This window comes from Pelecanus crispus, chromosome 5 (assembly GCF_030463565.1).
Source record: "Pelecanus crispus isolate bPelCri1 chromosome 5, bPelCri1.pri, whole genome shotgun sequence".
Classification (NCBI taxonomy): domain Eukaryota; kingdom Metazoa; phylum Chordata; class Aves; order Pelecaniformes; family Pelecanidae; genus Pelecanus; species Pelecanus crispus.
In genome coordinates, this window is record NC_134647.1 from 13,333,232 (window position 1) to 13,360,550 (window position 27,319).

The 27,319-nt window shown below is 43.8% G+C and overlaps 1 protein-coding gene across 1 annotated transcript in view; it reads right to left on the reverse strand.

Annotated features, from left to right (window-relative positions):
- Positions 1–16,631, reverse strand: part of PDIA5 (protein disulfide isomerase family A member 5) — an 84,682-nt gene extending 68,051 nt beyond the window's left edge. Inside the window, 5 exon segments of the mRNA XM_075710825.1 lie at positions 4,180–4,225; positions 5,003–5,086; positions 16,297–16,447; positions 16,450–16,558; positions 16,560–16,631. Of these exon segments, the coding sequence (XP_075566940.1) occupies positions 4,180–4,225; positions 5,003–5,086; positions 16,297–16,447; positions 16,450–16,558; positions 16,560–16,631 (462 nt within the window).
- Between the last annotated feature and the right edge of the window lie 10,688 nt (positions 16,632–27,319).

Below are 27,319 nucleotides of genomic sequence, written 5' to 3' on the forward strand. Positions count from 1 at the left end.
TGCAGAAACAGATGTGGTTAAAGGATGGGGGATTAAAGAGATTTAATTCCTCCAGCCTTTCCCTCTCAGCCAAGACAGAAAAAAATTAGATGTGTAATGTCTTCTGGCAGGAGCAGGCAGTATGTTGCCTTGCACTCGTTACTGCATGCAGTGAAGAGAAATTCCTGTGTGTCTTCAAATACGAAAGAACCCCTCCTCCAACCAAACCACAGCACTTTATAATCACAGAAAAGCAGTGGTCCCCAGGCTCCTGGATTAGAGACCAGAGCAAGGTCCAGCAAGACCACAGCAACCCCCATGTTGAAGAATCAGCTACGCTCCTGTCCCACCACGACGTGGTCAGGACCCACTTTGACGCTGCAGCACCGACAGAGCCGCACTGGGCTGTAACCCGCTGCCCGAACCCCTGTGACAGTTTTGAACCTTAAAGATTGATTCAGCAGAATACAGGGCATGGCTTCATCCAGCCTATGCTGCTAAAAGCAAGCAAGCAAGTTTTATCAGCACAATAGCTGGCTATCTTATATGGACCTAGGTTTTAACCTGAAAAAAAAAAATATATATATACAGAAACACATCCCTGTACTTTTCACTCCTTTGAAGTATAATGCAGTAGGGATGCTAATAAAGAGATTTCCCTTCATTTCACACACACACACCCCTTACAACAGCAAACTTGAAAAGGATTCAGAGTTTAGAGCAGGACCAATTTATTGGGTTAGTCTATTCCATTTGCTAGTACTGAGCAGATTTGTACTTCAATGAGTTTTCTCCATTTCAGAAGGAGACTAAAACTCTCCCTGCACTTTATCCTCCAGAAAAGGCTTCATCATGTAATAAACACAGCCTGGATACCAGCCTTATTGAGGATTAGGACATGGTGTGGCTAAAGCAACGTATGAGCAGACGTACCAGTTAAGATCACAGACTGATCTAAGCTTAGGTCTCTAACAGCAGCTGAATACAGATACTTGGGGGAAAAACTATACTAGTACCATTCTTATGTAGCATACACTGGTATATGCTCTCAATTTCTGACAACAACTAATGAAGTTTATGGTCTCTGCACCAGCTGTTGTAGTATTTGGACCTCTGTGCTTGCTAACTATCAATGGATCTATCCTTTATGACTATCTAAAACTGTGTTCAAGACTTTTAAATTCTTGGTTTCCACAACATGTAGCTATGAGTTCCACAACTTTTTCTTAAACATTGCAGTTATTTGTTTCAAATCAGCCTCCCCAAAATGCCACTGTTTGCACCCAAGTTTGGAGAACAAAAAAGGGTATTAATTTCCTTTTTCAAGCTACTCAGTTATACAAATACCTATCATAATCTCCTGCAGTTGTCATTTTTTCCAAGCCCACGAATCTTCACGTAAATATTTAAGCCATCTGTGCCTCTGCTCATCCTCACTGCCCTTCTGCAGTACTTCCACACCTTTCACTTGATGGGGCAACCAGAATCACATACAAGACACAAGATGAAGGAACCCAATAGATTCAGATGGTGCAATAACGTTTCTTCTTCCATTCTCTGTTCCTCTGACTTTTAAATACTGTTAAGCACAGGGCCAATATTTTCAAGCCAACTGCTGTCCTGACTGGTAATTCAAACCCCATTACAACAGCCTGCATTACTCCAGCATAGTTGGAGCTGTGTCCTTTCCTTCCCTCTCATGTTCATTACCCCACAAGTTCCTACTTGCACATTGACAAGCCACTTTGTATTGTGAGAACCTAAACCCCTCTGCAGGGAGTTGGAAATATTTTTTTAGACTTATTCCTAATAATTTTGCATCACTGAACTTTGTCATCTTGCAGTTCACCTCCCTTTGTCAGATAACCCAAACAGCTCAGATCTTAACACAGGTCTCGGCACTGGCAGGAGGTTCTGACTAACTTCCCCCCACCGTGAACACTGACCTATCCTTTATTCCTCATTTTTCTTACAGTAAGCCCACAAGGACATCTCTGCTAATTACATAAGGATTTAGTTACTTTAAGGAATGAAAAGCTTTTCTTAAAAACCCAAGTACACTATCAGCTGGATCAGCCACATCTATGAAATTGCCGATTACTTCAGAAGAATTTTTTTACAGTTCTTCAGAGCTGCGTCCGTCGTTGTCCAAAATGTCATACATATATTAACATGTCTACTGGATGCCTGGAAAGAAGATCCGAGTTTTACTGCCACAAGCTTGCTGAATGATGTGAAACAAATCCTTTAATCTCCCTGTTCTTCAGTGTGTCCACCTGTCCATAAAATGGGTATGATACTCTGCGTAATTCTGTTGCTCTGCTGCTCGCCATTTGTAATGTACTGGGAGATTCCTGACAAACACAGCTGAAAGACAGAAAGGTAGGTCACTGCCTTAACAGAAGAAAACAGGGAGAAAAAGTGGTATAGAGGGAGAAATACCGAAAATATTCAGGCACCTGTGATCAGCAGAACAAGTAAACACTCAGCTGAGTTATTTGACCACTGTCCAGCTCTGATGCACTGTCCAACCCATAAATCATTAGCAGCTGGTTTCACAAGGGCAGTTAAATTAAGAAAGACTGGAGCTCCTGGAAGGAGGGAGCTTCAAAACCTCTCTTCCACCCGCACTGGAATCGCACATCCCTGTCCACAGGATGCTGCTTCCTTCTCCCCAGCAGGCAGGGCAAGAGGGAAAGGGGGAAATGCTCATCACAAAACAGCAACTGAAGGAATAAATGGTATGGTTCCCATCGTGCTACGACTGCCTCTCAGCTCAGCGCTCCCTGGGGCTCTGCAGATGCTTTCCAGTTGATCTGATCTGTACGGAAGAGTCACAGCACTAATTCCTGGTTGCAGCACTTTATGGAGGGCAGGAAAGACATTTCATGCAGTGTTCAGCCACGCAAATTTAGGCAACTAACAAGTCTCCGTTGCCCCACCACCCACCAAGAGGGAAAAAAATTCACCAGGTGCATTTCCTCACTAAGTACAGAAAGAGCCTCAGGCACTTGCTGACTAGGCTGGGTATCTAACATTACCCTTCCTAGTGCCAGGCAAGACTTCTACTGCAGGAGATGGGAAGATACACAGTCCTACTCTCCTCACCTCAGGTGAATCCCGCATGATGACCCCAAGTGCAGGCTGAATGGATGATTCAAGCCAGGGCACATTTCCAAGACAACTTCCCCCCACCAGCTACCACACAACAACTCTGGCTGTAAAAGGAAGGAAGGTCCAGAGCAAGCACGCTTAGGTACAGCCGCTCTGACAGGCTCAGGTTCATGTAGCATCTCACACAGGCTTGCTTTCTTCCATCCCAGGCCAATGCCCTGAACAAGCTAGAAAGAGGAAGTGAATGTAATGATGTCAGCCTGGGGCCATCAAGCCTCCACAAGACCAACGATGGTGCAGAGCTGGGTTTGCTGGAGGAGGAAGAGAAATGGGAACTGGGCATCAGAGCTGGACAGAAGTCATTTCTGGAAGCCAAGTCATCACAGGGCTGCAGCCTCACGTGAGGATACTCCCAGTGCTTCACCAGGGCTTCGCAGAAGGCAGCTGCACACTTTTGGCCTGCTTACTGCGCTTTTAGTCCGCCATTTCCACAGTCATCAAGATCTACACATTCGTTTCACGATTCATGTCTTCTTTTTTCCATTGCCCTCACAGAACGTTGCTTTCTGTTGCTTTGCGTCAAGGTTTGCAGGAGAAGAAGGAAGGTCGTTTTATCCCTGCTGCACTCAGGGCACATCCATAGAAACTGTGGTTCCATAATTCGATAAAAGATAAGGCTACTCAGTTCTCTAAAGTTTATAAACACCCAAACTAAAGACCTTGGAGAACTCCTTATCAAAATGCAGTATCAGCTAATACTTTTAGTTATACTGCCATTAATAGCACCTTGTAATCAAAACAAGAAAATCCCTATTTGTTACCAGCCTGCAAGTTAATTCACAATTTACATTACAGTTCAACATGGCTTCAACCTTTTTAATAATACACAATTTTCCTGGATCTGTGGTTGGCAGACACACACACACACAAAAACCTTTAAGTCATTGTGACAGCTGTTTATGAAAATTAACTCTTTCCCTTTCATGCCTTCGGCATGAAGAAGTACCAACACCTGTTTTTAATACACAAATGTCTCCTCCGTATCTAGCAAAAGCAAAAGAATAATAATCGAATATTTAAATTTACCTTTAATGTGACCGCTCTGTTATATTCAGTATGAAATGCACCGTCCCTGTTGAACAAGGAGTGGGGAATAGTGTTAACTTACAGCAATGTTGTTGGAAACCATACAGCTGCTCTCCCTCACTTCTCACTAACCAGAATAACATTATCCTGCTGAAGCCACAGAACTAAGTAGAATTTACAGTACAGAAATTTAAGGGGGGGGGGGGGGGGAAGAGTAAGGAAAAAGTTAGGGTGCAAAACAGAGTGTAAAGCAAACAGGTTTCTAGTAAATAATTTCCTCCCTGACACTTTAACAAGAATATTTACTAAGGCACAATCTTTGGAGATGCAGATGCAGCTGCTTGGTGTCTCTTACACTTAACAGTACTCCCACTCCCATTATTTCCAGAAAGAACATCTCTTGCTGTCTCACTGCACTTGCCTTTCTCCACTTACTTTACAAAGTACTATCTCGAGTCAGAAAAGCCAGCACAGAGACATGAAGCCACCTGCCTGAGGCACATGCCAGCAGGCACGTGACAGAGAAAGTAAGAGAACTCAAATCTCAGGCATCAGCCCCGTGCATTGGGTAGTTTTAGTCCATTGGGCATCTCTCCCAGGCCCTGCTCGTGCTTTTAGTGTACTCTATTCAACAGCAGAATAAATTTATCTCAACTTCTGTCACAACACATGCTTGCAAACTGAAGAAACAGCAATTAATTTCACATGTCAAAGGACAAAAAATAAGTCTTCATGCTGCAGCAGTAAGGAGCTGCAAGGAGAATGAATGGTCCTAACAGGGGCATCAACAATCAGCAACTACAAATCCCAGCCCAGCACTCACTTATAATGGAGTAATTCCACTCCTTTCTCCTTTGAATTAGGATCTACTTTCATCTTCTTGCATAATTTTCGGCTTTCAGTATCACTGCAAAAAAGACATATTGGAAGAAAAATGGTTACAAGAAAGGAAATCAAATGCATTCAGTTCTGAAAACTCATTGCTGTACTTCCTCATCAGCAATTAGTTGCAACTAACAGTAATTTGGAAGCTTTTCAGCTAAGTTTGTGGGACAAGCATTGTGGAAAGCTGCATTAGCCAATTTAATTTCTCCGTTTGCTTGGTCAGGACACAGTGAACTGTGTTAAAACTACATTCCAAAGCCAGGCCCTAAACCAGTAGAAAAGCAGCCCATTCTAGCATGTCTGAGTACCTCAGTAGACCTTCTGTCCCTGGGATTAACATAAAATTTAGGAAGTCAAGTTTTCAAGAAGACCGTGCTACTGTTAGGGTGGTGGTCAAAAAGCACTGTTTGTAAAGAGATTCAAAGAGGAAGAGCAGGTCAGCTTTTATATGTGGCAGAAGATAACTTAAAATCAAAAAGAAATATCTTCATGGTATCTCCAAGCCCAGATCACAAGTGACTACCCTTAAAAAGGTCCTACAGAAAACAAAAAACAACTCAAGTTTTGGAGCCCCAAGCCCAGCAACCCCATTCAGTCTAGGTACGAGGGATGTGTCCTGGAGCCACACCTGGCAAGTAGAGGTAAAGACTATCTGCGCCAGCTCCTGAAGAAGGAGGCAAGTAACAGCAAAGAGACCTGCTGGAGGTGGTTTTCAAACTGAACAAGAGTGAATTGCTTCCAGCACCAGATTAGACTGAGCTGAAGAAGAGAGAAGGGTCATGGGAGAAAAATGCATATACATTTGCTTAGGTGGGCAGGTGAAGGGTCTTCATGGCCTAACTGCTGTCCTAAACAATGCAGAAGTGAAGCTATAAGGACACTTCAAGCTGAAGTGAATATGAAGTCAGTCAAAGACCTGGGGAGATGAGCGAAAAAAGTATAATTACAAAGAGAATGATTCACATTGACGAGACTATTCTTTGCATTGACAAGCAGCAAGATTAAAAAGCTTGGAAACTTGTTCCCAGCAGAGGACAACTCGTACCTTTTACACAGATAAATCAATTTAGAAAACGAAAACACTGAAAAACCATCAGGTTTAAACTAATTAGAGACACCAAGATGCAAGGATTGCAAGAGCCCCACCAAAGTATGTGCTGCTGCCAGCACCGGTCCTAATTCTCCCAAACTTCTCCAGCTGCTTTTCTGCAAATGTGAGGAACAACAATCAGTAAGTTTGCAGTGTGCCAAGAGCACACCTCTGTAGAAACTTCCCAAATGCTTATTGTAGATAGAAATGAGGAGGGGGGGTGCTATGGACACATGCATCAAAATCATAATATTATGCTGAAGATAGAAATGAGCATTTTAAGGAACTAACAAAGCATGTAACTACCTCACCAGGAAGGAGCACCTCTAATCCCAGTTGTATAGAAGCATGTTTATCTGAAGAGTCTTACTAAACTCATTACAGTTCTGCATTTTCAGATCATAGCCAAAGCTAGTCATTGTAACCCGTAAATGCTTTCTTTGCTTCTCCAGGAGGCTGAAGTTCTGAGCCTGAGAAGACACAGTTATTTTCTTCCTGTCTGTTGCACCTTTGTTTTCCCCAGACTGCAGTGGAAGGTGGAGCTAAAACATGTCATCTGTTCATTGAACAATGTGATCATCTCTCCTTCTAACAAAACTAGATTATGAAACAAATAGCCTGGATTTGGAGTTTTGCTGAAGAGATGGTTTGCCACGTGGAGTTTGTGCAGAAAGTCTGCAGCAACATCAAACAGGGGACAGAAACATCCTGTCTTCTCTCACCTGCAGTCCTCCAACAGTCCCATGGGCTAAACCTAGAGTGACTGGAAGGTCAGGGAATCTCAGGAGGAGGCACCAGTTTCAGATCATCCTCCCGCCTCACCCCAGATGGAACTAGAGGCACAGAGAAGCCCTTGTGGCCCTGCTGGAGCTGACCGCCAGACGGTTTAACTAAAGTCAGCCCGCACCACAGTCAACATTTCTAAATGCTCTTCTAGATGCTCCCAAATGTTTCCAGGATACACATACATTTGTGGCCATCTCAGCCACAAATGCCAGGTGGTTCACATGAACAAATGTAATGCTGAAACCTACCTCCAGCAACAGGGTCTGTCAAACCCCAAGATGTGCAGCCAACTGTTCTGGCATCGGCAGAAGACCAAAATGGATATCAAGACAATTCTGTTGCCAGTTCTGCCACCAATTTGGTGCAACTTCAAACCATGTGGGGAAAAAAGTGTAATTTTTCCTTATGTGTAATTTAGAGATCAGGATACTCAGAAAAGTTCTGCAAGGTTTATAGTTGAAAAAGACTACAAAACATTACTACTGAGATGTACCTGTGAGCAAGCAGCTAGCAACTCCTGCCACTCCAACTCCTACCAACTCATTTTCTGTTTGCATGAGTTTCTATTAAAAAAAGAAAAAAGATAGATAAGAACAGCTGTTTCACTGGAAGGAAACAGGATCTAAGCCTGGCCTGCTTTCAGGATTGCTCCATTCTTAGAGATTCATGTAGCTGCTTGAATGCACATCCATTATCACAGGAAAGAAAGCAGCAGTTTGCTCCAGTACGTCTCTTACCATTTAGTGGGCAGATTCTCTGCACCGCTGCATTGGGAGTTTAGTCTGTTTATGCAAGCTATCTGCACTGATGCAAGGGATGGAAGAGGAGCAAATTCCCAGAATAGGAAGTGCCTAAATATGTATCAGTAATTTTTTCATGCATCAGTGCAGATTTTTTTGCACATGCCAGACCCACCAACTCAGATGCTACACTAATGATTCTTTGGAAAAAGCAGAAAAGGAGATGTCATTGGCAGAGATGGACCTGTTCTGCTTTTCCTTCTGCTTTCACTTACAGCCAGACAAAAATAACCTGCAAAGAGCAACCTGCTCTGGTATCACTTGGTAATGACCATTATCCTTAATAAGAGTAAATATCAACACAGATGCAGTCTCTGCTCTGAGATTTGTCTCTTGGATCTCAGCCAACAGCCTCTCTCTGAAGATGAGCTCCTCAACTCTCACATGGGAGAGGGTAATTAGGACTCCAGTTCTTACAATTTAATTATACCACTTGAAGAGGCAGCATAAGAGTTTGTTATAAAGACTAGAAGAAGAAAAAAAGGAGGGAAAAAAGGGGGGAAAAAAACCAACAACAAAAAAGACCTAAAGAGCCAGAAACCACCCCCAAAATCAGCACTCCACCACTCAGGCCAAGACACTCCAGACAAGGCACCAGGCTCAGGAAATACTGGTTTAAGGATGAGGTCAGTAATGTGCCCCCAGCAGCCATCCTTGGTTGCCTCGTGCCATTTCTGTCCGGAGCAATTCGAAGCCTCGCAGGTCCCTGCTGTGCTACTGCTGAAGGGACCCCTGCTTTGCCTGCAGGCAGTCCTACAAATCATCCAGCTTTATCTCCATGGAAAATCATCCGAAATATCAACCTATTTGCAGTACCACAAAGAATCTAACCGGCAGCTGTCTGTGTGGTAATAAGGTCAAACTGTAAGCAGCATGATGGCACGGCTTCCTTCCACTCCCACAGGCATGTTCCCCATGCTCCCCCTTCCCATGAAAACAAACCAGGGCTCTAAAACGCTCCTTTGCTGGAGAAGTGAAGACATATGGCAGCTTGTTAAAAGGAACGATAAAATGAAAGATCCAAGCTGACCTAACTAAGCAAGAAGTCTAAATAACAACAAAGACAGCGTGCATTGCAGGAATGCTACCTTATCGCTCTCTACAACTACCTGAAAGGAGGTTGTAGTGAGGTGGGTGTTGGGCTCTTCTCCCAAGTAGTTAGTGATAGGATGAGAGGAAATGGGCTCAAGCTGCACCAGGGGAGGTTTAGGTTGGAAATTAGGAAAAATTTATTTACGGAAAGGATGGTCAAGAATTGGAACAGGCTGCCCAGAGAAGTGGTGGAGTCCCCATCCCTGGAAGTGTTCAAAAAACGGGTAGATGTGGCACTTCGGGACATGGTTTAGTCTAGTCTACCCTTGATTGGCTTAGAGGAGAATTGGTAGTGTAGGTTAATGGTTGGACTGGATGATCTTAAGGGTCTTTTCCGACCTAAACGATTCTATGATTCTATGAATACTTCACCCCTATCCATTCACATCCCCATCTCCTCTACTGGGAGACACTTCTGTCATTTGGGGTTATGATGGAGCTGGCAGGAAGCCTGACTGGAGCACTCCCCGTAAACCTCTGGGGTCCCTCGTCAGCGTTGGCATGCTTGAATAATCACTTTGCACAGGCAGCCAGCTGTTACCGGGGCAGGAGGAGGATGAGGGGCTTGCAAAGGAGATCCGACCTCCTCTGGCTCACCACTGGCGAAGCCAGCACCTGAAGGGGACATGCCACGGGCGCTCCTCAGGAGTGGTGCAGGATGCTCTGCCCATGCAGGGCTGCCCACAGGCTGGGGAGCTCATGGTCATAAGGATGGAGCAGCAGTGAGAGATACTGATGGCAGTCCCCAGTGGCAGGAGCGACCCAGAGAAAGGCTTTTGCAGCAGTGTGTCAAGGTGATTAGGAGAGATAAAGAACAGAGGACAAAGCTAGACAGGAAGAACAAAAAATAAGATCCAGGAGTTTGGCTGCAGTAAGTCCACATTGCTCTCTCAAAACAAAACAAGCCCGAGAGGGATGGATCCTGAGTAAGAAACAGTGCACGGAGGTAGCAGTGCAAAACACCCTCCTTGGGGCAAATTCAAACATTGTCCTGGCAGGTCCTGAAGGCAGCCAGGTAAGACTGAACATCCTCGGCACTGTCCTCTCTCACAAGCACAAATAAGATCTTCTGCAGCTCCCTAATTATTTCCCTTATCACGTAATGCTGCCCATTGGCTTCTCATCAAGAAGGGAAAACAACCCTACTACAGCATCAGCCTCTGGGGAGGAAGGATCTGGAATGACTGTCAAATCCCCTCTTAGGAAATGACAAAAATGCCATCCAAAAAAAGTTCCGTCTCCAGTTGCCAACGTAATAGCAGCGTGTGCACATGCTGTGTGGCCATGCCACTTCGGTGCCACGGTGCTGGCATCTGCTAACACTTCGCAATGCAGACTGGGCCCAGCCTTCTTTTCATCTGTACCTACAGTGTTTCCAGGCACAAGAGAAGTAATTAATAAAAACACAGACAGCACCAATTTAAGTAACCAGGCCAGTAAATCTGCCTGCACAAAAACTATCTCATGCCTCTATCAGCATATCACGTAACCACATGTGAACCACAGACCTCACAATCTGTAAACAGATTTTTGTCTCTCCTATCTGTACATCTCTCCATCTGAAATAGGGCTCAACAACCCACATAAATTATGCTTCAGGAGTTCCTTTATCACAGTTGCGCCTGTAGACCCCACCGCAGTGGAGGCTCTGTTATATCAGTGGCTGCACAGACAAACACTGTCACTGTCCCAACAGCCGTAAGACAAGACTGAGCAGGTAAGGAGGAGGAACAGGCTCTGAGAGCAGGGCAATATGGCAGAGCAGAAACAGGGCTGCCTACAAAGCAAGCCTCCCAACACTGGAAAAAGCTTTGGAAGGTACCAGTCAAAGCTGTCATCTTGTTACCAACATGCTCTCTCATTGTTTCTGTTGTTTAATTGCTTTCATTCTTTTATGTTATGGTGAAAGCCATCATAGAGAGCACAACTCCAGTTATAACTTCAGGGAAGCGCAACTGCAATTTCAGACCAGCCCTCAGAAGTGAATTATCAAACAGGGCTTCCCAGCCCCATGTGCAGCCTCTGCAATGCCCTCTGGCTACCTGCCATAGAATACCCTCTCCAGACAACAGACTGATGAACATCCTGAGAAAGCATGGAATTGAGATCCTGCCAAACAACTAATGGAGCTTGTGACCCAAAAAAAGCAGCAAAGGGGGTGTCAACGCCAGAAATTTCCTCAAGCCACCTAAAAATAAAAACCACATTTGCACTTGCCAACCTAATCTGAAAGAGGAAGTCATTAACAGTTAGTTGTAGTTAGAGTGCTCCTATGGTTTCGAAATCAAAAATGCAATTCATTAGCCATTGTTGGGGACAATACAGGCTTTTGACTATGATCCTTGCAGTGCTCAATCCCACCCTCGGACAAGGACTGTGTGATCCATTTACGCTACAGCAGCTTGTGTACTTTGCTGACCAGATGAAAACAGACTGACCCCTGCAAAACTCTCCTCCTCTCAGACTGCGGGCATTGCCTCCCCATCGTCCTCACTCCTCCCTCCCAACCCTGGGGTGGCAGCTGCCACAACTACTGCTGCTGACTGTATGTCACGTTTGTAAGGGTCCTCGTATTCTCTAATGACCCCAGACCTTTCTGTATCACTCTCTTGAGACAGATCTGAAATCAGACAAGAAAAAAAAATTTTAAAAATCACTTCTCAAAACATCAGCCTAGCTTGCAAGAGCACTTCTGCAAAGAGCTGTGCTAAGCAGCTGCTGGATGGTAATGGCTTACATCTACTTGAACAGAAAGTCCATATGCAGCTCTCCATGCAGACAGGCACTTTGATACTACACTCTTGAGTGGGCTTTAAGAACCTGCAGACACCAAAATAGGAACAGGACCCAGGAGAGACGGACGCAGAAATAATCAATATAGGAAGCTTAAAACACAAGATTTGTCTTTGAAAACAAAGGAACATTTTGCCACTGTTCTAGGTTCCTGATGGAAATTATCTTACAAAAGAAGTAACAATAGCAACAGGTTTCCATAGCACAGAACAAATGAGCCGCTCAAACAATGCAGCAGATGAAAAGCTTGAATCTTTTAAGGGATGGGGGAGCATGAAAACCAAAACCAGAAAACATGCTGCTGGAAAGAACTGAAGATTAGGATTAGCAGACTGACAGGACAGAGTCTCATCTGAATTTCGGGCCTGATTTTCCCCCTAGAATGCAGCAAAAAGCCTCCCTGTGACCCACGAGGTGATCGCAGCCTTCTGCTCCAAACACTCCCCTGGAACGTGCCAGGAATGCAAACAGAGTAATCCATGCACTGCAGAGACCCAGCACCACTCGTCACCCAATACAAACGACTCCCTGTGCCCATTAGTCAATTAGAGAGGCCAGGAATCTATAGGAATGAGATTAAAAAGAAGTATTTTCTGAAAATTAAAACCTGTGAGATTAATTCTCACTGCAAGCAAGAGCGAGCCAAAAAGCAGAAAGAAACCCAAGACAAAAAGGTAACAGGTATCGTCAAGCAAAAACAATTAAGGGAAAAAATTATAAGCTCCAGACCTGCAAAAAGTCAAGACATTATAATGAACGGTACTTTCCTTGGAAATATAAATTAGTAAGAGGCACTTGGCAGCCCACATACCTGCACAGAAATAAGGTGAACACATTCACAGGAGCTACGAAAGGCTTTGCAGGAACTTCTAGAAACACTGAACACTCGAACTGTCTTTGCTAGGCAGCAGCCTTCCTCATCAGACTCATGCAGACCTCCTCTAGCTCACACAACCTGGTACAGGGGAACACTGTCCTAACCTGGGACGCAAGACAGCTACCACTCTGTCTGTGAATTCACACTAAGATCCCGGCGAAGGTAGGTTTGGAACGGGCACACAGACACTGCAGCACATTGTACTGTTCCCTTGGCGCCTGTTTTATGACCTTTAGCTGCACTATGGCACTAGGGAGGATGCTAGAGGATGTTTTAAATGATGTATTGAATGCAGGAAAATGGAAGTAACTTTACATTAAATCTTAGCTCACTTACTCTTCATTTTACTCTGAAAAGCAGCAACATTGAAGATTCACAGTTAATGAGCAATTCTAGGCAAAACTCATGAAATGCACACAGTTAAGATGAAACTGAGACCTGAGCCCAGGCTCGTACACCCAAGCACTACAGTGGATTTTAGTTAAACGCTCTGCATTTCTGAATTAATGCAATACACCAGACTAAATGGGTTTATGTTAGGAACTGAGAGCTTACTTAAAAAAAAAAAAAAGATTTTTTTTTCAGACTGGCATAGCACTTCCTGCATGGTCACTCTTACAGGAAAATAAAAGGGCTTTAATGTGAACTAGCATTAACCATGAAGATAGGTAATGACAGAGACAGAAGGAAGCCATTGAAAAATCCATGCTGCAAATGCACAGTTTGCCTATATAAATCACATCCATACAAGGACCATGTTGTCACTATAACTACACTTGCAAAGTGTTCCTCGTGGACACCTGGCTTACCTCCCCTGGACCAGCTGCAAATGGAGCCCCAGCTACCTCCCCCAGGCTGGCACCTAACGTGAGCGCCATCCACTCCTGAGCTGCTGCTGCCCTTTGCCTTCAAGGCAACTGTAGAAAAAGGCAGAAATCCCAGACACTGCAAATCTACTTGGATGGAAGGGGTCACATCAGTGCAAGAGCAGCACTCCTTTCTTCTTCCTTTTTTCTCTCTCCATTAGATCTGGTCATTTTTATTTGCAATTCCAAAGCTTTTCATCAGCTTTAAAATTCAACTACAAGGAAGGAAGATGAGTAGACTTATTCTCTTAAATAAATCCTACTTCTGATCGGCTTTATAGAAGTGAAGGTAAAAACTAAAGAGCAAAATGACACCTAATGCCATCTGTACCAGCAGCCTTATTTCTGAAATTCCTCCCTGCTATTTCAAGGCATTAAACACATTCATTTAGGATTGTGTGTATGGGTAAAGCCTTTCTCTATCAAAGCATTAGGAAATCAGAAATTTGGGAAGGAAGATTTTAATCTAAAAGACAGATAAAGACAGAAATTGGGGGGAAACCCAGAAAAGGCAACTACTCATTAGATCTGGCTCTCTCCTGAACCAGCACGTTTAGATGCATAGCCTTGAAAGGGCTGCTTTACCAGCCAAATGATGGTCTTAACCTTTATACTAACAATTGCAACAATAACAAGTAATTATTGGGGATGGGGACTACAAGAATGACGCACAGGACACACAAAAGGGACTACAAGAATGACACACAAGAGCAGAAAAAGTGGGATTAAAACCAACGAAAAATTAGTCAAACATTTTAACCAGATGGCATTTCCGCTTCCTAGCAGTCTGATGTGCTAAAGCCAAGCACACACGCTATGACAGCAGATGGAAATCACACAGCTTTGTTTATGCTTGGGACCTACAGTAAAGGGAATCGGGCAAGTTTGAGCAGGGAATAACTACCCAGAGCCAAAGAAATGGGTGCTTTTTTGAAAATACCATGCCACAACTGGGCAAGAGTTATAGCCAATAAATAACTGGAGACAATTCAGTAACAGGAAAACCCAGGAGTGTTCACTAAATCACATTCAGGATGGAAAGAGCTCATTTCAACCTCTTTTGCCTCCTCCTCAAAACTGCACCTGATCACAATGCGTTTTACAACCTGCCAAACACATTTTCTTCTCTTCCACAAAGCCATTTTACTTTCTTTCCCCTTCCACTTCACCCAAACTAGTTACACTCTTCCAAGTAACGTCAGTCCTTGGCCACCCCATGGGCTATATCACAAAGCCTACTCAAGAAGGCTAGAGGATAACTATACATCGATTACTCTTCAAAATCAGACCTCAGGGCATCACAAACTGGGACTGGAGCTTTGTCTGCTTTAAAGACAAGCGACAAAAATTTTGTCTTTCGCTCAAGCAGCAATTTCATCTTATTGTGTTCCTAGGCACACCACTTTGTACCTTTTACGTGCCACCATAAGGATTCGCCAAGAGTTTCTATGAGGGACTGTGGGACGCAGTCTCCGCAGCATGCACGCAGACCGTCCGTCTGCAGATGCAGCACACACCAGCTCCCCTGCACCCCAACCTGCTGTTACAGTTAGCAGCATCAGAACTCTGAGATGGCACAAAAGGACAAGACACTTCCTTTTCTGCAGGCATCTTAAGCTTTCAACTCCCTATGAAGCCCTTCCATTTTCAAAATTTCTATCGGCCTCCTACTAAAAATAATCCAGTAATAGTCCTCCGCTTGCTTACATGCCCATCCCAACAGCATCTGAACACGTTAAATGAAGAGCACTCATTTATGCTGCTGTAGCATTTTTCCTTTCAAAGTTCTCCAGTCTCTTTACAAACATTGACTAATGAATCGGGCAATATTTACCCAGTTGCCTGGAAAACAGATACACCTTTCTAACAGCACAAAGTAACAAGAAGTGAATCATTCACAGAGCCAGGAACAGAAGCTGGGACTCTCGGCTCCTATTCACGTAGCGTCTCCCCAAACACGAGCCTCGAAACACTTGCTCATACAACGGCTGATGCATCTCTCCGAGACACTGAAGATTTACCAACCTGCAACATTGTGCTCTACCTCTGCTATCAGTTCGCCTCAACTCAGAAACGCAGCACCAGGTTATTACAGGGAGGAAAACAAGTAACTAAAAGGTAGCAGAGAGCGCTCCGTTCAAACTGACAGCAACAAAAAGTAGCCATCACACAGAAGACTGCATTTTCCCAGGCATTATTAATTCAATATTCTGTCATCTCTCACACCACTGTTCATTCAACATCAAACACCTCAGCAAGGACTTCCTAATTAAAACATGGAAAGGCTAGAATAAAATATATTTTTGTCACATCGTTTGTGGGTCTTTTGTTCACAACAGAAATAGCTTCATGTTTAATTGTGTGCAGAGCCACATATGCTATCTCAGCACACAGGAGCAAACAGCGAGCACTTCAATGCTGCAAGCAATTCTCGTGCCACCCCTTCATCTCTAGCAGGAGGCGTCTATCTGCCTGCGCACTGATTGAAATCTCCCGTGAACGAGGGCCTTATCTGCCATACCGCACGCAGAGGCGTCCCCGGGTGCGCTGTGCTCGGCGTGGCCCCGCACCAGCGCGGCACTTAACGCACGTGAGCCTGACTGCGCAGGGAAGGCGGGTACCCGGCGCTTCCCAGCCTTACATCTCCTAAGCCCAGGCGCTCTGGGGACCTCTGCTATCCTGCCGCAAAGCGCCAAGCTAAGTGGCAACCTCTTCTACTCCACACTAACAGTCTCAGCAAGAAACCAAGTACTTCCCCACATTATACTGAAAAGCTAACCTCCCTGTTCTCCCTGAGATCACTCAACCTGGAACTGAAAGCTCAAGTCTAACCTCTGTCTCATACCACAGACCTAACAAAAGCCGAGGCCAAGGAGCACAGTTTCCATGTAAACCAGCAATTCAGGCAGCCCGCCTCCAGCCACAAACCTGCACGCTCCCCTCCGCTGCATGAGACGCAGAACGCACTGCCGAGACTTAGCAATCCATAATGATTTCCATCAGTGGAGCAATATGTTCTTGCCTTCTCCTGAAAATGAGGGGAAGAAGGGGAATGACAAGAAACAAAAAAAGCACCGCCAATAAAGAAAAAGAAGAGAAGACGACTGCCATCATCGCCACAGGGAAGCAGAGACACAAACCACAACTCCGCATGTATGCCAGCCTTGCCAACGCTTGGATCTGAAGGCAAAGAAGTCCGCTACAGCGGGATGTGAAGAGCAAAGCCAAAATTCCCTGCTAAATATTACTGCCAAACAAGCCATTTCTTGTCAATATTTGTAAAACAAATTGAGCCTGTGCTGTAAATATCCCTGCATCTGTGCGCTGTTTGTTTCGGCATGAAGACTTGCAAATAAGCTTCACAGCATACTTGCAGTGGGAGAATAGCTTGAGCAACTCTGGAACTCAGCTGTTCAGGCCCTACAACTGGCCCTTTGTGACTGGTGACAGACAGCACTACTGCAGCCTCTCTCATATTATCACTGCAATGAGGTAGGCAGCAGTTTGCAGCCACCTGTATACACACAAGAAAAAAAAAGCAAAGGGAAAAAAAAAAATCTTTCGAGAAAAAAAAAAATTTAAAAGTTAACACTACAAGATTGATTTCAGAATGCTTTAAAGGTTTAACAAGCAAATCAACCACAAAACTTGGTTCAGGCTCAAACCATTTGGTTTTTTGCATGCATCAAGACCTCCTTTGCCACAAGTCAGTCTTCCAGTACACCTTGCCCTATAAGAAAAGTTCACAAATTCTGTTATGACATCCCTCTGCTGGAGGTAGTGATAGAAGAGACATCTCTGACAAATACCCAGCTACAGTGGGACAGATCATCTATTTTTTCCAGGTCCTCTGCAAACGAGTCATGTAAAAGGAAGCACTGCTCAACCCTCGAAGACAGAATTACAGCTATTGCCATGTTACAGCACCTTGTCCACTGCCTGTCAACTGGCAAGTGTCAATCTGAATGTGATATTACTGGCATCAAAGCAAATTTTGAGAACCTACAAATCCATTCCCAGGTCTCCCAGGTCAACCTCTTACAGCACGGCCTTCACCAGGCTGCTTCACTCTGGGAATAACTCAGCTTTCATTACAAACAGGAAGCTTAACTTAAATATTTCCCCACCACAGTCAGAGGAAAGGCACTGTGAGTACCAAGCTTCCTATGAAATGTATTAAAGCACTACCCAGACGAGACCTTAAAATACATTTCTTGCAAGTAACTTCCATAAAAGTTTGGTTTAGATGACAACAACATTTGGAAAGGGAGAGCATATTAGGGTTTGATGAACTGAAGTTTATTTTACAGCAAAACCAAACACCACATCTCCCTCCCCACTGCCATCACTTACAAACTCAGGAGCAGAGACTGATGGTTGAACTAAGTGCCAAAACTTCCCTGGATTCCAAATTGAAGTCCCAAACACCGAATCTTTCCTTCCCCAACCCAGAACTAAAATAAATCCTGGAAATGGTTATTGCTTAGTTGTATTATAGCAGCATTTTGAAGGGCCAGATGAACAGCCTCATCATTCCAGCAGTTGTACACACATGCCACGTGCTGCACACACACGTTTTAAGCAGTAGAGGTACCCTAAAATGAAAGGGAAACAGAAGACACAAAAAGGTAGCAACTGCTCCACAGTCACAAACAGGGCCAATTAGAAAATAAAACCAAGAAGCTGGCCCAATATCCTATTTCCTAGCCATCATTACTGACAACCAAACATTGTTTATCAGTGCTTTTGTTAGAAAAGGAGACTACATTTCAGAGGTATGTCAGATCCCCATGCAACGTTCTCCTCACCAGGGTCAACACAATTTATTTGCTGGCTTTTCAGCAGGTGGGAAGTGGTACAGGCTTCACTGACCTCTGAGGAGCAGCCCTGCTTTCTGCCAGTGGATGACTTGGAACACTGTGCCCATCAGTTGGGCAGAGATGAAAGTGTCTGTGCATTTGGACAAGCCCAGAAGAACGCAAACAGAAGGCAGAAGCAGAGGACTCCACGGGAGAGATACCTGCCTGGTGGCAGGGGGAGAGTAAGACAGGTTAACCAACAACAAAAGCACGTTAACTTCGATTTACCAATGACTTATTCTGGGTCACTGCTTGACGGATGGAGGTTAGTTTCAAAAGTTTTAAGGGAGCCACATGATTTTCAGAGCTGACTTGGATTTGTGCAAAGCATACAATTTGTTCATACCATGGCAATCCACCCAAACACACAGGTAGGCAGCAAGCTGTTCCTCTGCAGGGCAGGAAGGGGAATTTGCCACCTGCAGGCAGAGCTCTCAATGCTGCAGAGGCAGAGAGGCAGTACAACACACAAGCTAAAACCACAGACAATGTATTATTGAGCAGAACCCGCAGTGGAGGCTTTCACATCTGCAAACCAGAAAGTAGACACCTGTTCATCCCTCCCCACACAAGCAACCACTTACAAAAACAAGTTTCCGTGCCTTCACATTAAAAAATGCCATGAACCTATACAAGCACAGAGGAGTTCTTTAAAAGAAAGCACATTTTATTGAGAAACACAAACGGGTGGATGCTTCAAAACCAAGCAAACAGCCCTACTGCTCGTGCAACACTTGCTCTTGGAGCAGAACTGCCTTGTCCTCCAGCTGAGGCACAACATGTGGGATTACTCCTCCCCCAGCTTGTGGGAAAGCCAGAGCAGTCAGAGTTTCCATGCTACGTGCCCCCCATGAAAGGCGATGCTAGCTGGGGTCCCCAGCTTCAGGCTGAAAAACATGCTGTCAGAGAAGAAGTGACAACCGCCATAAGGAAAAAATGATTCCCCACCACTGGTCCGAAGGAAGAGAGGATGGTGAGATGTAGGCTCCCTACAGCTATGAAGAAACTGCACAGAATGATGTGGGTTCAGTTACAGGCAAAAAATTTCAGAGTCATCAAAAAAGCTAAGTCAGCAATAAAAGCCAAAAAGGGAGAGGGGAAAAAAGGAGAAAAACAGCATGATACATACCCACAGTCTATCCAGCTTATAGTACCTCGCCCTTTCACCTCCTGGGCCACGCTGGACAGTAACCTGAGTGAGCTTTCTGCAGCAGCAGCTGGAAAACAAAATAATAATAAAAATAAATCAACAACAGCATTATTACTCCACATAGAAAAACACAATGGTGCATTCCTTTGTTCTGAAGCACTGGAAGAACATTTTGTCTAATTCTAAGAAACCAGTATGAAATGGATCAGCAAAATCTTCTGTAAACTAGAAGGAATGCTGGCTGCAGCTGAATTTGGGTGGCTCCTTCCCTCCACCCCCCTCAAACAACACACTGAAATTCATACCTCCAGGCACACTCCCTGACCTACATTTATGGAGCTATACTGTGTCGTCTCCTGCAAACCAGCTTCCATCCCAACCCTGCTTTTTTCCTCTGGCTGGGCATTAACCAGTTTGTACCACTGCCTGCTGATTAGAGGAACTTCATTTAGGACTTTCATCAGCTATAACGGCAAGTCATTCAGCACCTCTGCCTGCCTCAATTCTATCCCTGTTGTACACAGAAAATAACACACCTGTTATTCTCCTAATAACCCTGGGAGATACCCAAACCAACAGTCACGAGGAGCTCAAAACCGTTAGCACCCAGAAAAGGTCCTTCCAAGAACTGGCTGTGTTATAAATACCCAACTAAGATTTTTATAATGCCATACCACGTGTAGATTTTGCAAAACACTTCCATTCCAAAACAGTCTTATAAATGGTATTAAAAAATAAACACAGAAGAAAAATGGGACAAGAGCTCGGGAGAGAAAAATATAGAGGTTCAAACAAGTATCAATTCCCCCCAAAATCTAACAGAAACTGTTTTCCACTTCGATGAACTGAAAATAGAAACCCAGAGCCTCTTCCAGATCTACTTAAACTGCTGCTGTTCCACAACTACTTCAACTAATTGAATATAAGAACGGCTATATTGGGTCAGAACAAATGCCTCTATAGACCAGTATCTTGTCTCCAACATTTGAGAAAGTGAAGGCCTATATAGGTCAGAATAGACAAGTAGAGCCAGTGGGTAGTGATAGCCCCCTCAAATAATCTCTAAGCCTCCACAATTTTTATCTCAATCTCCTGAGCCAGAAACAGCTTCTTTGTACTCGACAGCCTTTGCTTGGGCCTGATGCCATCAGAGACGCCAGCCCGCACATGTCAGCTCTCAAGAAACTCTCCTACCCCCAATTCTGGTAACATGCGACTGCCACCTCTCTCCAACACAGGGGCACACACATGTGGGGGAATTCTTTGCATGTACTTAGAGTGGAACAGTTTGACAAACATTCTTTAAAAAATAAGCATTCAGGATAGGACAGACTTGTCCCAGAAGACTCACTAGTTGAGCAGCCCCGGCAGGATACCCAGCTGGTAGGGTGAACTAAACATCTCCTGTAAATGAGGACATCTCCTGAAACCAATTAATTTTCTGCATGAGATAGAAATACTCATCTGGTTTTGCTCAGCTGAGAAGCAAAGTCTTTATTGCAGCAGTACAATCAGCTGGCCAACATCTCATCACAGCTGCGGGATGTATATCTGGGATTAGAATTGCACCTCCAAATTCCTGTCTCTTTTTTCCCCTCCCTTCTTTCTGGGTGACAGTTAGGCAAGAAATTTCTAACTGTGCAAGGATCACTGTTCTAGGAAGAAACATTAATCTCACAGTCAGCTCTGCATGCAATGCTTTAGACGGCTAAAACCAACCAATTAAATAACAAAAACAGAAAAAAAGAGATCTCCACAACACTGCTTTTGAACAATGCCCATAGGGCAACATTTATTTGATGAGTGTCAGTGCTGAAGCGTTCTGGTTGTGCTTCTAAAAATGAAAGCAACCACCACTTAAAATATTAAGCGTAAAAAGAAAATTTTCCCTTTAAAAAGCTGAATAATACAGACGTCTTTTTTATCTAAAGTGTTCCTTTCAAAATCAAAAAGCGTTAGAAACTCTTTTATGACTTTCACTTTGAACCTGTTACTAGAAAAACCATTTGGCCAAGTTCGAGCAAAGTTCCCCACTATAGCAAAATACAAATATTTTAACAAAAATTAAATCACATATATCATTTTAACTGTTTCAGAATAAGCATATATTTAGGAAACAAAGTTACTTATCCCAGCACCTGCACATTTTTGTCTGCAAAATTCTCTGATATTGGGGACAAGAGGGAGGGAGGATATTGGGTCACCACACACTGCTCCCATTTGCCACACTACAAACCCAGACCAACTCTACCAACACCATTGTGTTTAATTGAGATAAGACCTTTGCAACAGGTCAGAAAGGGAGGACCCAACCCCCAAACAAAGCATTATCTTGTATTGCTTGCCTGCAGGAAGGAAAAGGAAGCAACCACAAAAACAATACAGCATTAAGGAAAATCATCTTAGTGACACATTTTACTTCTTGCTGTCCAATGACTTCCACATCCACAACAGCATTCTGCACTTGCATGTGGAGCTTGAAGATTGTTTCTTTGTTTTACATGGTGTCACACAAAACAACACACCAAAACAAACAAGGCGACAAAGGAGAAATGTTACAGCAGGAGCAGAACAGAGCAAAAGGAAGAGTAAACAGACAGGTAAGAGCAAGAGTGAACAGCCAGAAGGGAGAGCCTGAATGACAGAGAAGACAGCAAAAAGATTCAAGGGGACAGGTAGCACAAGCAGCTCATTTTTTATTTTTATATTTTGTTAATTAAAGTTGAAAGACAACCATGGGACACCCAAAGCTGTCAGAAGCAAAGATGGATTGATTTCAGTACTATAACTATTCATTAAGCCTTTCAGTGTCACCAGAAAATCGAAACTTGCAAACTACTGTAATAAACACACCAGAAAGCTCTGGCTGACAGCTATTATGAGCAGCCAGTTTTGGAGACAAAGCCAGAATAAAGTACATTTTTGCCAATGTGACAGAGCAATTAGAAGACCAAATTAAGACGACTCCAATCTTGAAACATCAGGAGCCTCTGAGTTAGAGCAAGGACACAGATCCTGAAGAAGCCCTTGTAGTCATGCAGAAGCACCTTGTAGTCACATAAGGCAACACTGAACAGAGAGCAAGTAGGGGCGAAGAGCTTAGTCATTTGAGCATGTACACAGGTAACCGAACAAGCACACAGATGTTCAAACGCACACAACACTTTGTGTTGCTGGGCACAGAGAGCTGTGACATCAAAAAAAAAAAAAAAAAAAAAAAAGAAAAAGAAAGGCTTACCAGATTTGGAATACAGCACTAGCACATTATTCCGTGTCCTGAGAAGCTTCTTAAAATCCTTGTGGTCACTTATTTTTTCTATGAGTGGAGACATCTTCAACGAGTACACAAATGCCGGCAAGAATGCCTACAGAAACACAAAGCCAGAAACATTAGTAACGGCTTCCATGCTGAGAAACAAAATACAAAGACAAATTGCTTTTGAAATCGCCTTGACCTTTTTCCATAATCTTGAGACACACTGCCTTAAATAAACTATCATATCGATTTGGTCAGCAAAAGAAAAAAAAAAAAAAAGCCAAGCCATTCACATGACATTGAAACTGGACCAAGACCACTCCCAGCAAGCATCCTTAAGTGGAAAGATGAGATAAACACAACATCAAGAAATATGGTTTTAGCTAAGAAGCCATCCCCTTTAAAAGTTTGCTCCTTAGATAATCAGATAAAAATTCTTACGTAAATTTAATGTACTGTAACAAGAGAAGCAGCAAATTACCACTTTGAGAGCACTCTTGTCCCGAGATCTCAGAATACTCTGCAAACTCAGTCAAGTACTTTGATATCCCACAGAAGACACTGAGAGCCATGAAGTTAAAATAACTAACCCACACTGACACAAAACAGCTGAAGGAAATGAAAACAGAATTTGCAAGTAATCCAGCATCCACACTACAGCACTAACCACAACCCTCTCCCACCTGCCCTTCCAAAGTGGAATGGGGCTTATATTTCCCACTGACCATACCGTACCTCACTCACCCACACCAGTGCCTTGGCCACAAGATCAAGTTTGCCTTCTACTGGCTACATGGAAGGCATGGCATTTAATCTCTCTGCAACTCAGTTCTGTATCTATGCAAAGAAATATTCTTTTTTTGTTGCATCTTTTGGTCTATTTAAGTCATGACCACTCCAGATCAAAGTCTGTCTTTTATCCTACCATAAAGTAAAACTCCTATCAAAATACAGCCATAACCTCAGCTGGGGCCTTCACTGCTCATTCGTACTGCAATAATCTTTAATAATAATAATAATAATCTTATCCATCATGCTATGCTACCTCCCTTCTGCACTGTACTGAATTCATACTAATGGAACGATTATGGGAAGCTTAGCTGGAGAAATTATGTAGTTTACATTCACCTTACAGTAAAACCTTAACACTTAATTGCTTGGCTAAAAGCTTTAGCTCATTTGCCTAACACACACAAGAGGTTCAACGTTTTCTTAATTACAGAACTAATTTTGATCATGTCTCATTCCAGCTGGGCTCGAAAATGTGTCCAGGGTGGATGTGAAGAAGTAAGAGGCTGTCCTCCTCGCATCCCCTATATTACAGATTGCAGCATTCAAAACAAGGCACTACGCCAGTCAAAGCCAGACCACGCAGCCCCAGGCGCTACACTTCATTACAAATTCAGCTATTTGCAAACACCTCACTGAGGCACAGAAACAAAACCTGCACCTATGAAACATACTTTAGAAGTGCCAGAAGTTTTTACGTGCAGAAAACGATGCATGGGGTAGAGGGGAGAGGCTGAGCTGAAATGGGGGTCGTTCTCAAAACAACCTCAGGACATGTCTGGGAATTTAAAGCTACTAGAAGATACACCTTTATCATAAAATATAAGAGCATGACAGGCCACACAGGCTTAGAGTGAACAAGTTATCCCACTCTGCAGGCAGGATTCCCACCTCCAAGCCCAGCTGACCAGATGGGCTGACTGTAAGAGGGAAAAAGCACATTTGCAAGTCAGCCCCTACCTTCAGCATAATGTCCTTGATGCTTTAATTTGACCGACAGACTCACATTCTTCTAAATCCAGATGTCCAGAGCTCAGCCTTCCTACTTCAGGCTGATGCAAGTGAATCATTTGTGTATTTTCTGAGATAAATACATGGTGTTGCCAATCAGAGCAGACAAATATAGTTGTGCTAAATGGGGTGACACAGACATGCAAATTCCTGCTCAAAACTCATCGCAATCAGAGGCTGTACAGGAGGGATTAATCTAACATTGACTTATGAGCAGATCTCTTTAATCCTAAGTATATTTTTTAAAACTTTTTCCTTCACCTCTATTTTTTTTAAACTACCCAAGTGTCTTAAAGTTTTACTCATGTCTTGAGTTATAGAAGGCTAAACCTAAACGTTACTGAAGCTAAGGCTGAACACAGCAGGGAAAAAGTAAAACCACAGGTTGCTTCTTTCAGAAACTTTCTTCGTTTAGAAAACTGAACTCAAATAAGGATATTCTAGTCCATGAACTCACTGCCAAACAGAAGGAATTGGACTAAAAAAGCCACAAAAGCCACTTTCAATATGACACCAAATGCTATTATGCATCTGTACAGTTTTACCGATAGCTTGGAAGCACGTGTATTTCATCGCTTTTCCAGATGGAAAGGCTGTTTACCCAATTTCAGTGAATTTTCTCCCCCCCGCCCCGCCTTATAATGAATGGCAGAGCTATAAACCTCTTGAAAAACTGGATTCTGGAAACAGCTTTAACTACTGCCTTGTTGTCAGTGTTGCCACTAACAGAAAACTCGCTCCGCTGGTGGAACAGCAGGCACTTGGCGGGAGAAGCATGTCCCATTGCATATATCCACTGCTACTTTGCCCAACTCCTCCCCAGGTATCAAATCAATACATTACTCATTTTCCTGCAGTTTTACTACAGCAGTTCTCTCCGATCCTATGGTTTAGACCAAAACCCACTGGCAAAGGCATTGTGCATATAAGTGCACCAGTCAGCCCTGCCAAATAAATCATCATCTCCCTTTAATTAAGATTAATGTTGCAGCCTTTCCTGGTTATAAAACCCAAAAAGTCCAAGCCGAAGGCATCGAGTTGGACAGAAACACCCTGCCTGCACATCTAAGGCAGCCCCAGCAATACGGGGAGGTTATCGGCCGAGCTGAAAAGTTCACCACCTCCCAATACATATTTGCACTCCAGGGTGTTTGCAAACTGATAAGAATTAAGCAGTTCCGCACTCTCTAGCTTTCTCCCGCTGAAATTAATGAAGACCCTTCCCAGCAATAAACGAGAGGCCGGTTTATCATTAAACCTCCCAAAGAACCTTTGCCTTCGCTACCAGCTCCACTGAAGGCAGGCGATGCCAGCCCCCGGCTGCTCTGCCCCGCTCCCGAGCCAGCGCTGCAATGGCCGTACCAGCAGCGACAGCCTCACCGGGGCTACACCAGCACTTCTGGCAACAGCGTAAAATTAAGAGGATGGGAAAAGAGAATCCTACGGAAGCAGTTACACGCTCTTTTTCTTCCCAGAAAACCAGGCTCATATTCCCGTACAGCCCACAGGCAAAGCGGCAGCAAAAACAAGGCTCATTTGCATGCACTGTGCTGTATGACTTTAATTGTGAGATATGACTCGGGTAGGTTTACTCCAGACATTTTGCTGAAGTCTTTGCAGGAATGCTCATCAGCCAGGCACTGCCCGATCAAGCGCACTGCTTCTTGTTTAAATCCAGGGCGTAAGAGGAGATGAGCTCATATTAAAAAAAGAAGTCAAGAAAGGTGACAGTCCCTCCTGGGCAGGAAGCCTCTTTTCATATGCGTCAGGAAGTGCTGCATTCACACATATGGAACTCTATAAATAAGAAACAAGCTAAACTCTCTTGTCACTTGAGCATCCTAAAGCTTTAAAATCTATTCACAACCACCACCGAAAAGCTAAGAAACTAAGAAACTAAAAAGCTAAGAAACATTTTTCTCAAGAAGCTGCCTACCTTGGTACCCGTTAAAGTAGAAGGCATATTAGGACCAGCACATGTAACATCTGTGCCACCCCTGCCCTGTGACAATTATGCTGACAAGAAATGGCAACGAAACTGAGGAAAGGTCTCTAATTTCATGCTGTGTTTGCACAGTGCCTAGCATAACGGGTCCTCATCCACAGCTGGCTCTGTGAGCTGGAACCAACGCAACAGTCACCTGGTGCCCGTGGATGCAGGAAACTTTGGTGGAGACCTTCGGAAAAAGACACACTACACACAGCAGACTATGAAATGCAAATCTGGTAGTACTTCTAGTCTGCGGATTTTCCCCAGCTCAAGATCTCAATCTGAATTTATTTTCACAGAATTCTTTATGGCGTAGGTCACACATCAGTCATGTGATTGTAGTGTCTGATCTAAGATGCATGAAGGATTCTCAAGTAAAACGTAAGTGAACCCAAACCCTCAAGACAATAAATTCAAAACTGCTGACAGACATTGCTATTTGAGTACAAGGTACAAAAACACGTGTGCTCTAGCTCTGCCTCTGCTCTTCAAATCAAAGCATGTATTTAAATATATCATCCTGCAAGCTAGGTGGAAAAAGTCTGATCAATCAAAAAGGTTTAATTTTCCTTCCCCCTGCCCCGCCCCAGCAATTCCTTGCAGAGCTGCCAAACATACACAAGTGTTAAAGAGCAGTGAAGCACTGCACAAACCCCTCTCTCTCAGAATTGGTACCCGAGAAACATCTGAGCTTTCAGAAACCCAGAGGCAAAGAGAGATACAGGCAAGTAACTATTTGCTAATTATACTTCCAGGACCGATACTATTGAAAAATGTGGTCATCCCTCAGGCCGTGTTTTCTCAAAATCATCAAGGATCTGAGAAAGCAGAGTTTATTTCTCAACTTTTTACTCTTCTCTGAATCTCATTTCAGAATGAAAAAAGGGAATATCTTT